This window comes from Oncorhynchus mykiss, chromosome 8 (assembly GCF_013265735.2).
Source record: "Oncorhynchus mykiss isolate Arlee chromosome 8, USDA_OmykA_1.1, whole genome shotgun sequence".
Taxonomy (NCBI): Eukaryota; Metazoa; Chordata; class Actinopteri; order Salmoniformes; family Salmonidae; genus Oncorhynchus; species Oncorhynchus mykiss.
In genome coordinates this window covers 21,076,796-21,088,883 of record NC_048572.1, presented here as the reverse complement: position 1 = coordinate 21,088,883, position 12,088 = coordinate 21,076,796, and the positions used below count along the sequence as shown (strand labels likewise).

General features: G+C 44.5%; 1 protein-coding gene across 11 annotated transcripts in view; it reads right to left on the bottom strand.

Moving 5' to 3' along the window:
- Nucleotides 1–12,088, bottom strand: part of LOC110529583 (protein FAM184A) — a 105,977-nt gene that overhangs the window by 27,414 nt on the left and 66,475 nt on the right. For all 11 annotated transcript variants that reach the window (XM_036985002.1, XM_036985006.1, XM_036985008.1 and 8 more), the window contains 4 exons: nt 9,352–9,502; nt 5,410–5,622; nt 1,723–1,876; nt 1,192–1,319 (listed from right to left, as the gene is read on the bottom strand). In XM_036985002.1, the coding sequence (XP_036840897.1) occupies nt 1,192–1,319; nt 1,723–1,876; nt 5,410–5,622; nt 9,352–9,502 (646 nt within the window). The remainder of the gene's footprint in view (nt 1–1,191; nt 1,320–1,722; nt 1,877–5,409; nt 5,623–9,351; nt 9,503–12,088) is intronic.

Sequence of the window (12,088 nt, the reverse complement as noted above, 5' to 3'; positions counted from 1 at the left end):
CAGGGCAAGCGGTACTGGAGCACCAAGTCTAGGTCCAAAAGGCTTCTTAAAAGCCATAAGACTCCTGAATATCTAATCAAATGGCTACCCAGACTATTTGCATTGCCCCCACTGTGGAAAGTGAACCTGCTCGCACTGCAGTAGGTACCCTGGCTCGTATCTTCTTTTATTTGGCAGGTAGAACTTGTATTTGCCTTGTAACCTTGCTGTAGGCTGACTAGCGTAGGAGTAGGTCCCCTCAGAAACAGCTGTGTGCCTGGTCCTGAACATCTGGCTCTGCCATGGCGATGAGAGAGGACCCAGGGCATTAGACTTAATTAGAGTGATTTATGCCTGAGATGAAGAGCCCGTTGACAGGAGTTGGACCGGCTCAGAGTGCTGTTATTATGGGAGGTAAACCTACTGCTCTCTAACAGACACATCAGCCTTCCCCCGTGCGTATTACCATCTTTTAAACTGCACATACTGTAATCTGGGTGTGGCAAAGCTATTGGTTATGTACAATAGGCAATAGTTAAGATCTTTGTTTCTGTGAATAGCGCATGTGTTAGTGTTATAAAGCACCCAGATATGTTGCAGAAAGTCGAGGAATCGGGAGCAAATGGAGGATGTATTGAGCATTTTAAAATACCCTTTCTCTGTGGAGTGTGTGTGTTTGTCTGTCTGTGTGTGGGAGCGAGGGAGGCCGTCACTTGTTCTCTCTCTAGGAGGCCAGAACCCCAGGTTCCAACCCACTGATTACTCTTGCTCAAGCTGTATCCAACAAGCCACACAGCTATTCAGATGTGTGAATATACAAGCAACAGAAGCCAGAGTGGAGAAGAGAAAAAAGGGCTGTTGCCAAGGGAGATATTTCTCTTCTATGGCCATTTTTGCTAAATCATTTCAGTCTGCACAATAAAAGGCACAGAAGGATTATCTAGATTTTTTTTACTATTTCTCCCTTTTTTAATATCATTATCTATCCTCATTCATTGAGCTAATGTCTAACCTCATCGTTAAGCCACTATACAAAATTGCCTGCTGTTAAAGGCGATTACAATACCAACATATTTTTTTACAATGCTGTTGTTCATGGCCAATATCCAATAATACTGTAGTACAAACTAATGCTGGCCCATCCATATTGTTTCCATTATCTCTGTTAACTAAGTGATATGTGGAATGCCAGTAAGTCCCGGTGACTCTGACCTGTGTCCGGCTGTTCTCCAGGGCGTTCTCCAGCTCCAGTTTAGCTGCAGCCGTCTCCTGTTGGTGGGTCTGCCGTAGATGTTCTATGGCCGAGGCATGGAGGTGGTTCAGCTCAGAGCGCAGAGAGGCTAGGAACCAAAGAGATAGAGAGACAGACAGGGTCCTTAGGGAGCTCGCCTCTAGCTAATTAAAACACATTCATCACACAGTACATCTCCTGCTTCTAATAAGCTATGTGATGGAATATCCAGCGTTGCCTTGATTCCTAAAGGGAGGAGTGTCAGGCTGTGTTTAGCAAGACTAGCTTCCAATGGCTTTTTCTAAAGGCTACAACCAAGTCTGCTATTTACCTAGAATGGTCCTTCACTACATATTGCCTTTCTCTCTCTCAAGGTCCTTACCCAACATGGCCTTCGTTGTTAGGGCTTCCGATGTGGCCCCAACGTCTGCTGGGCCCTTAACCCAGTGTGAGACCCGGAGAGACCCGGAGAACCATTCCCCCATCAGACCCTAACCCAGCATGGCTCTTACCCAGCATGGCCTTGCCCTCGTCCTCCAGCTCGAAGCGTAGAGTCTGCAGCTCCTGCTCTGACTGCTGTTTGAGCGTCTCAATGCTGTGTCTGTGAGCCTCTCTCACAGACTGGAGCTCTATGTGGTGCTGCTGCCGCAGACGATGCTCCAGCTTCTACAAACACGCACACGCGAGTTCAGAGGTCAGGAGGGACACACACAGGTTAGGACAAGGACAAACTAATGACATACAAATCATTGTATATAATGTTGGCAATGGTTAATGAAAAAAAAAGAATCATTATTTTCATCGCTAGAAGGGAAAGTCTGAAACATATATGAAGAGTTCAGATGGTGAAGAGAAAGATCAGTTTGGGAGAATCTTGCAACAGCATCAGTTCAACTCAACCTATATGTTGCTGTTGGACTAAGTGTAGTTCAGTAACAAAAAGGCTGAAAGGTACTCAGGCAGTGGCATGTTCTAAACATTATTCCTGATCACTATGGAATTATATTACAATTAATTAGCACTTAAGCATATTAAGCACATCAGCAGCTTGTTAGGGCTTTTGGAAGGTTTTCCAGCAACAGCAAGCAAAACAGCACACAATACGCCACTCAAAACTCAATTAAGTAGACACAGAGCCGTTAACATGGCAAGGATAAGGTCACAGCTCCATAAAGTAACACTAGACACCTGGTACTTGTCAAACCTCATGAATACACCTTTCATATCACACTACAATCACCAATCATGGGAGGGAGAGAGGAAGGGAGGGGGTAGACAAAGAAAGAGACAAAGAAAGAGAGTAGAGAGAGTAGAGAGAGACAGAGAGACAGGGGCCACAACACCAGATTGATAGGGATAAAACACGATTTAGATGGAAATGGAAAGATAACAGTGCCTTTCAATCAACATATGACTTGTATAATATTAAATCAAATAGGTAGGCCTTACAAAGTAAACAAGAATAAATCAGCTGAGGCATGATGTTCTTAGCAATTATGTTTGTTGAATACTATATCCAACAGTTAGTGGTTGAGCCACATCACTGTGTGTGTCGGCACAGTGTCCTTGTGGAGAAGTAAAAGGTTAGGTCATGTCAGTATCATTCTAATGGCCGTCAGGGGGGACATTCTGTGGCTAGGCAGCAAGGCCTCTAATAGGCTACTGCTGGGAGAGTTCAGTAGAAAGCAATGTTCCTAACCTCAGTGGGGGAAGAACCCCGTAGCGACAGCAGCCCTTTTAGAATAGATAACAAGCTAAAGTCTCCCATCACCACAAACAAAGTTCCAGATCAAACCATGTACTGTAGAAACATGGGAGTTAGAGGGAATGGCTATGTTGGTATCTCAGTAACAAGGCTTATTTCAATGCCTATTTGTCAGAGTCTATGTAGTGTAGTATCTAGATGGTAATTGTTAGGCTGGTGGTCCTTGGGCCGTGTTTGTGTTTGTGTTTTAGCTAATTCCTAAGTGTGTTTGTTCATGTATTGGTTGACAATGGTATGGGACAAGGCTAGTAAATGATCTATATATTTTCTCTCAGGTCCAAAGCCCTGGGTCTGTTAGGTCTGTGCGCAGTCTCATTCATGCAGTTGATACTGTCTGCAGCCTGTGCACAAATTGAAAATAAAATTGAACGGAGAAAAAAACGATAGTTTGCGAGAATCCCAAGAGACACCGTATTGTGTGTTCATACCTAGAACTAGGGGATTTACAGGAAATGTTTTACTGTGAAAAAGTAGAGATCTAGATTGGATGTTAAAATTAGCATTTTATTAGTTATTGTATAACAGAGTTTGTGATGCAAATAGATACAATCAGGGGATGTGTATTCCTCCTGCAGGCAAGGAGAAACTGAATTTGTCCCTAATGCCTCAAACAATACAGTTCTGTTTGCTTTACTACACTCTAAATGACTTTCTCCTCATAAAACATGTCTAGAACAAACTAAACCCAAATACATTTATCCCCGCAAAAGGTTATAAGAAACAACTTTGAGTCAACCTAGCGTCTTTTTAAGAGAGAACAGCTATTGAGATAAATGTGTTCCTAGGGGAGGTTTGTGAGCTATGTTCTTTCATTAGCAGACAGGAAAGACTTTTCGTCCCATTCAATCTCCGATGACTCATAGGTCTTATACTTCTAATCCAATCTGTGGCTGGAGAGGTGAGACAGAATGCTCAGGGACAATGTGTCAGCTTTGCATAACGCCTGCATGACCCCTTAACATAAACTTCAACCGAGGGTTTTAGAATCTCAAACGAAGCCTCTGAGTAAGGTTAAATGCATTTCAAAACGGCCTTGACTGTATAATGGAGTGTTGAGTGCAGAAAAACCCATTTGTTCCCTTTTCTTTGGAAAGAAAAGATTCCGTGTTTGAAAATGTGAATGTCGTTATATTTTTCAGAAGTCTATTTTCACGTATTGGGTATTTTCTGGATTAATAAATAAGTTCTGATTCATACTTCAACCATGATTATGAAATGCCCAGATCAGTACTGAAATGTCAGTGTTTTAGGGTACAGTCAGTAAGTGTTATATGTAAAGACGGAGAACTGGGCATATCTGTTCTGCCACAAAATGGTACCCGCTCTTTGGCTATCCAGTATTAATTGTTTTGCGAGGAGGAAATGCAGCTTGCTCCAGCTGAGATTGTGCCACAGTGAACCCTGCACCCAGATGCATTTACTTAGTAAACACCAGTGAATAAATTAACAGATCCAATCGTCTTCCTGACAAAGACCTACACAGTTAACCCATGCATGAGCCTGACTGACAATCTGCCTTTCAAGCATGAACCCACATTCATGACCCGTGCTGATCGATATAGCTCCATCTTGCTACATGACTCTCATGTCCTATAAAGAGCTCTATGAGCAGAGGGCTGATTTTTAAAGAGTTGGAACTGAGCATGAAGTTACTGGCTTATGGACCCAAGTGTATTTCCCCCGGCTGTGCTGACAACAAACTCATCACCATCTGAATTACTATTACACAGATGCCACGCCAGATTCCCAAAACATTCCCATAATATTACATTACTGCACCACATTACTCATATTTAAAACCCTGGGACAATATTAGATGTGTTGCATCGTAATTCCATCAAATACTATGCTGATGTAGCCTTTTCGTTTTGAAGGGTGAAGAATTGAAAAATAGTGTGTGTCCCAGACAGCAATCAGGGTCAGGTCCAAATCACTGATCCGCTCAGGAGTCAACCCCTTCACGTCTCTGGTAATGTTGATGGACTCACTGTTGTAAAACTTCATCTGGCCACGTCACCAGTAAATCTTCACCGTCTCTCCTCATTCTGTGTACCTGACTGATATCCAGTCTTACTGACACATCAGAGCCTATACTGGCCCATAATGCCTCATTTCTAATCTAGTGCTCTAAAGCCACCAGATGGGAGCCTTCACACTGGCAGTGATTCTAACCACTTGTAAGCTGAAAGAGTTCATATGTAAAAGGGAAGAGGGTTGGGCACCCTGTAGAGCAGAGTCGCAATGTGCATGTCAATGGGCATAAAGTACAAATGATACAGATAAGAGGTAGTGATGTCACAGGGACAGAGGGAATGTCATGGCTAGATCCCCCAGTAGACAAAAGGGGTTGGGCTTGGTGGTGATCGGGTTGGTCTGATGGTCAGGACATTTACTATGACCGGAGACTTTGTAGACAGACCGGTAGGGGCCTCACCTTGAGGTCGTGCTGGCGGGTCTCCTCCAGGTCCTGCATGGCGCAGCAGTGGGCCTCCTGTAGGCTGTGCTCCCTGCGCTGGTGTTCCAGCTGCAGCTCCTGGAGCTGCTGGCTCAAGTGCTCCCGCTCCTGGCTGAACTGGGCCTGGAGCTGCTGCAGGGAGGTCTGCGACTGAGACAACTGCATCTCCAGACTCTGCTTCAGCAACGAGATCTGATGAGGGGGAGGGAAGTAAAGGGAGAGAGAGCGAGAGAGAGAAGGACGAGAGAGAGATAAAGTGATGGGAGAGAGAGAAAGAGAGGGAATAGAGAAGAACAGATTTTAGATCAGATTGTCTGCGTGTTATTAGTATTTCTCTTACAGATAGCTGTTTGTCTGTAAACTTCCTTAACATATGCCTATTTTGTTAACAACAAAAACAGATATCAATTTTTACCGGCAGTTATGACCTGAAGCAACACAACATTACATTTTTGTTAAAGGGTGCAACAAAATGACATTTTCCATTACGCCCTCAAAATCGTTCTTTCAAAATGGTAGGCCTGGAGCAACTTTGGCTGCTTTGCAACAATCAATCAATCAATCAATCAAATTTATTTTATATAGCCCTTCGTACATCAGCTGATATCTCAAAGTGCTGTACAGAAACCCAGCCTAAAACCCCAAACAGCAAGCAATGCAGGTGAAGAAGCAACCTTTGGTGATGTCCAATCAGTACTGTATTGTACGTGTGATCAACATGACAGCTCAGTCATCCCACATGAATCAGCCATGGCTTCATTAGTACTTAGTATTATTACTGTGAATAATGAGACTGACTGGGCCCAGAGCAGGAGAGGAGTTTATGGGAAGAAGAGAACCACGGTGGTGACACCTCCATAAGTCACCCTGACTCTGCTGCTAGCTACCAGGAAGAATCTGGAGCAAAGCCTTTGAGAATGGAATCTCTGTCTGAATGCCCTCCTTCTCCCCACATGCATTGATTTCCAGCATCTGCGTAATGAAACATTTGGACAACAAACAGTACGAAGTGCATAGTACATTATCAAGCCAGAGGCAGATCAAAGACAAACTGTTATAATGCAGTGAGTGTATTTAGTTTGTCTCTGGGCAGCAGAGGACACAGTGATACGGTGGGCATGTGGCAGACAGGCTGCAGTGATCTAAGTGGAGTCAGTGGACGTGTCTGTGGGTTCATGTCAGAGAGGGACTAGTGGGTTTTAGTGGTGATCAAGCCGTGGGTTGCTGTTGACAGTGCAAAGTCGGGCCATTGACAGAAGACATTCACACCTCCCATAGAATCAATACCCACACTGCCTTGGAGTGAACAAGAGGTGACATACAGCGCCTGTAAGGCTGTAATGCTCACTCACTGGTGTGCCCAGAGTCATTATCAAAGTCATCTCCTGCTGGGCAAAATGTTTGACTGCTATCTAAATGGCACCCCTCGTCATCCCTGATAAAATCACAACTCCTTGTGAAGAGGGATAAGAGGTTACTTTATGCCTTCCATTGGGACCTGAGCGCAAACAGCATCAAGCCGGAGACTTGATGACAGCTTTGCACACTCTTGGCATTCTCTCAACCAGCTTCACCTGGAATGCCAAGAGTGAACCCAAGTTTTCCTATACGATTTTGCCTGTGCTTAGCTCTATTCCGTTTCTTTTTATAATAAAAAAAAACCCTCCCTAATCCTTGCTGATTACAAGCATACCCATAACATGATGCAGCCACCACCATGCTTGTAAATAATCAGTGGTAATCAATGATGTGTTCTGCTGGATTTGCCCAAAACATAAGCTTTGAATTCAGGACATAAAGTTAATTTCTTTGCCTCATTTTTGGCAGTTTTACTTTAGTGCCTTATTGCAAACAGGTTGCATGTTTTGGATTATTTTTATTCTGTACAGGCTTCCTTCTTTTCACTCTGTCAATAAGGTTAGTATTGTGGAGTAACAAACTACAATGTTGCTGATCCATCCTCAGTTCTCCTATAATCTCTGTAACTGTTTTAAATTTACCATTGGCCTCATGGTGAAATCCCTGAGCGGTTTCCTTTCTCCCCGGCAACTGAGGTAGGAAGGGCACCTGTATCTTTGTAGTGACATGGTGTATTGATACAGAATCCAAAGTGTAATTAATAGCTTGCTCAAATGGATATTCAATGTCTGCTTTTTTTTTTTTTTTTTTTTTTTACCCATTTACCAATAGGTACCCTTCTTTGGAGGCATTGGAAAACCTCTCTGGTCTTTGTGGTTGAATCTGTGTTCGAAATTCTCTGCTCGACTGAGGGAACTTATAGATAATTGTATGTGCGGGATACGGAGATGAGGTACTCATTCAAAATCATGTTAAACACTATTATTGCACACAGAGTGAGACTTGTTAAGCACATTTTTACTCCTAAACATAGTTAGGCTTGCCATAACAAAGGGGATAAATACTTATTGACTCAAGACACTTCAGGTTTAGATTTTTTATTAATTTGTAAAAACATCAAAAAACATAATTCAACTTTGACATTATGGGGTATTGTGTGTAGGCCAGTGGGGGAAAAATATATACATATTTAATCAATTTTAAATGGATTAAAATTCAGGCTGTAACACAACACAATATGGAAAAAGTAACAGAGTGTGAATACTTTCTGAAGGCACTGTAGTTATTATGGCACAGCAGAGAGAGCCGAGTAGGAGGTATAGTAAATCACATGCCACTCAGAGAGGCTGTAATTCTGTCTCGTCAAAATAACAGAAATACACACCTTTCACAGGGTCAAGAAGATGAAAACAGTCCAGTGGGAAGTGCAGCAGGAATCAGTTCCAGAGCATATACAGAATATACATGCTCAGAAGAGGGCAGACTCAGGTCATGAGTGTTTCATGCGTGTTGCCTGTGAACTGGATGGCGTTGCTTCACTGCTGTAGCAACCAGTCACAGTGGTTCTACAACAACTCTCTCTGTTTCGAGACAAGGAGTGAAGAGAGAAGCCAAACATACTTCGGTACATTCAGAAAGAACAGAGATTTCAAACCGAAATATAGCCCAGGTAAATAGCCCAGGTATATAGGTATATAGCCCAGGTAAAATACTCTATCCATCCTGAAAAAACACAACACTGCAAGTGTTGCCCACAATAAACCCTGACCTGCGTAAAGGAAAATGGACGCTCTGAAGTGAAACCAGCATCTTTAGTGCAAGCCAGAGCGAGTACACATAGCAGCATCATGCAAGCCACTCACACCAGTTAAATATACTGGTATTTGTTTGTAAATACAGTACAGTGACGGGGAAATAAAGAGGGGAAAGTAGAATATTAATGCAATTAGCAAGTTCAAGTACTTTAAACGTTTCAGTTTGAATTATATTTGGTCCATTCAGTCCCCTTCACAGGGCTGCCAGTGCCAGTTTGGGAAGATTTAAAATGCAATCATTTGAATAGATATCCAATAGAGGGGGTTCAAATGACAACCTCAAACTCACCATGTTGTGTCTTCATACACTACAGTCTCTCCTCTTTTGTGTCAGTGACAGTGCAGGCTATAACTGCAGTGGGAGTTACAGCTAAGGTAACAGAACAGGTTCCTCAGCAGTCTTTCATTGTGATGGCTACCTGCATAGGGCGAGGCCCTGAGCACTCTCCACGCGCCTATTCATGGACATTAAGAAAGTGGATGATTTAATATTGTATGACAAACACTTCCAAATGGACGTTTCATGATATAATGGGTTAAGTGGTGAACATTTACGACCTATGTTATTGACCTTAAGGTATATTAAATCCCTATAGAAATCTCAGCCAAACCTTAGCACTGATGATAATAGTGGACAGATGTAGAAATGATAGAGTCCTCTTACTGTCCAGTTAACCAGGAGCCCAGCCCAGTGTGTATATCACAACACCCAGTTGGTGCAGCAGGGTGAGGGTGGACTGTCTCTTACCTGCTCCAGTAGGTCCTCCACCTTCCTCTGCCAGCTCTCGCGGGCACTGCCCAGCTCCTGCTCCTTGTTCTGGGCCAGCTGGATGAGGGCTGCCCTCTTGTCATCCTCATGATCCTCCCTTAGCTCCTCACGCAGCTTCTTACACTCCTGTCTGTGGACACACACACACGCACACACACACTTTCCATTAAATTAAATAAACACAAGATAATGATGACTATCCAGGGCTCAGCAGATCAAAATAATGTCAGTTTGACTCGGAAAGCAAAACCTTCTGGAAATAACTTAATGGAGTAGTAATATAGTAGTAATGTATTCCATAAAAAGTGAAGCTGCTGCAAATCATATAGAACAGCGGTCTGTTCACAGTAACGTGAGGTCGACGTATTCCGGGGAACATCATGCTAGTCATGCGTGCAAGAGCACATGCTTGAAAAGCCCCCTCTATAAATATTTCATCTGTGGCATGTTTTAAGACCCTTTCAAACTCCACTTCTCATTGGAATGAGCGACGCAGCACAGCCAAGACATTTGTTAGCAGCAAAAAGAAAATAGAGAAAAATCTGCCACTACGTGCATATTTAATAAACATAATCCATTTGCACTCATCTCCAGAGCACACTGGCGTACAGTGAACATTAGAGAGAAGAGAGACGGGGGGCCGACTAACAGTGAACATTACAGAGGAGAGAGAAGGGGGGCCGACTAACAGTGAACATTAGAGAGAAGAGAGACGGGGGCCGACTAACAGTGAACATTAGAGAGAAGAGAGACGGGGGCCGACTAACAGTGAACATTAGAGAGGAGAGAGACGGGGGCCGACTAACAGTGAACATTAGAGAGAAGAGAGACGGGGGCCGACTAACAGTGAACATTAGAGAGGAGAGAGACGGGGGCCGACTAACAGTGAACATTAGAGAGAAGAGAGACGGGGGCCGACTAACAGTGAACATTAGAGAGAAGAGAGACGGGGGCCGACTAACAGTGAACATTAGAGAGGAGAGAGACGGGGGCCGACTAACAGTGAACATTAGAGAGGAGAGAGACGGGTGCCGAGAGGAGAGAGACGGGGGGGCGACTAACAGTGAACATTAGAGAGAAGAGAGACGGGGGGCAGACTAACAGTGAACATTAGAGAGGAGAGAGACGGGGGCCGACTAACAGTGAACATTAGAGAGGAGAGAAACGGGGGCCGACTAACAGTGAACATTAGAGAGGAGAGAGACGGGGGGGCGACTAACAGTGAACATTAGAGAGAAGAGAGACGGGGGGCCGACTAACAGTGAACATTAGAGAGAGGAGAGACGGGGGGCCGACTAACAGTGAACATTAGAGAGGAGAGAGACGGGGGCCGACTAACAGTGAACATTAGAGAGGAGAGAGACGGGGGGGCGACTAACAGTGAACATTAGAGAGAAGAGAGACGGGGGGCAGACTAACAGTGAACATTAGATAGAAGAGAGACGGGGGCCGACTAACAGTGAACATTAGAGAGGAGAGAGACGGGGGCCGACTGATAGTGAACATTAGAGAGGAGAGACGGGGGCCGAATAACAGTGAACATTAGATAGAAGAGAGACGGGGACCTACTAACAGTAAACATTACAGAGAAGAGAGAAGGGGGCCGACTAACAGTGAACATTAGAGAGGAGAGAGACGGGGGCCGAATAACAGTGAACATTAGAGAGAAGAGAGACGGGGGCCGAATAACAGTGAACATTAGAGAGGAGAGAGACGGGGTCCGACTAACAGTGAACATTAGAGAGGAGAGAGACGGGGGCCGACTAACAGTGAACATTAGAGAGGAGAGAGACGGGGGCCGACTAACAGTGAACATTAGAGAGGAGAGAGACGGGGGCCGACTAACAGTGAACATTAGAGAGGAGAGAGACGGGGGTCGACTAACAGTGAACATTAGAGAGGAGAGAGACGGGGGTCGACTAACAGTGAACATTAGAGAGGAGAGAGACGGGGGTCGACTAACAGTGAACATTAGAGAGGAGAGAGACGGGGGGCAGACTAACAGTGAACATTAGAGAGAAGAGAGACGGGGGGCAGACTAACAGTGAACATTAGATAGAAGAGAGACGGGGGCCGACTAACAGTGAACATTAGATAGAAGAGAGAGGGGGGGCCGACTAACAGTGAACATTAGATAGAAGAGAGAGGGGGGCCAGCTAACAGTGAACATTAGATAGAAGAGAGAGGGGGGCCGAATAACAGTGAACATTAGATAGAAGAGAGAGGGGGGCCAGCTAACAGTGAACATTAGAGAGGAGAGAGACGGGGGGGGTGACTAACAGTGAACATTAGAGAGGAGAGAGACGGGAGCCGAATAACAGTGAACATTAGAGAGGAGAGAGACGGGGGCCGAATAACAGTGAACATTAGAGAGGAGAGAGACGGGGGCCGAATAACAGTGAACATTAGAGAGGAGAGAGACGGGGGCCGAATAACAGCGAAGATGTTAATGCATGCGCCTGGGACACAGAGGGTCTCTAAGAGGTTTCAGGACAGGGTCTATTTTACTCCATTTCCGCCTAACTGACGTGCCCAAAGTAAACTGCCGGTTGCTCAGGCCCTGAAGCCAGGATATGCATATAATTGGTACCATTGGAACGTATAGGGAAATAATTCAATCTAGCTCCCAGTATGCAATACCTATGGCTTCTACTGGATGTCAGTAATCTTTGTTCAAGGTTTCAGGCTTGTTTCTTCCCAAACGAGTTAGAATTCT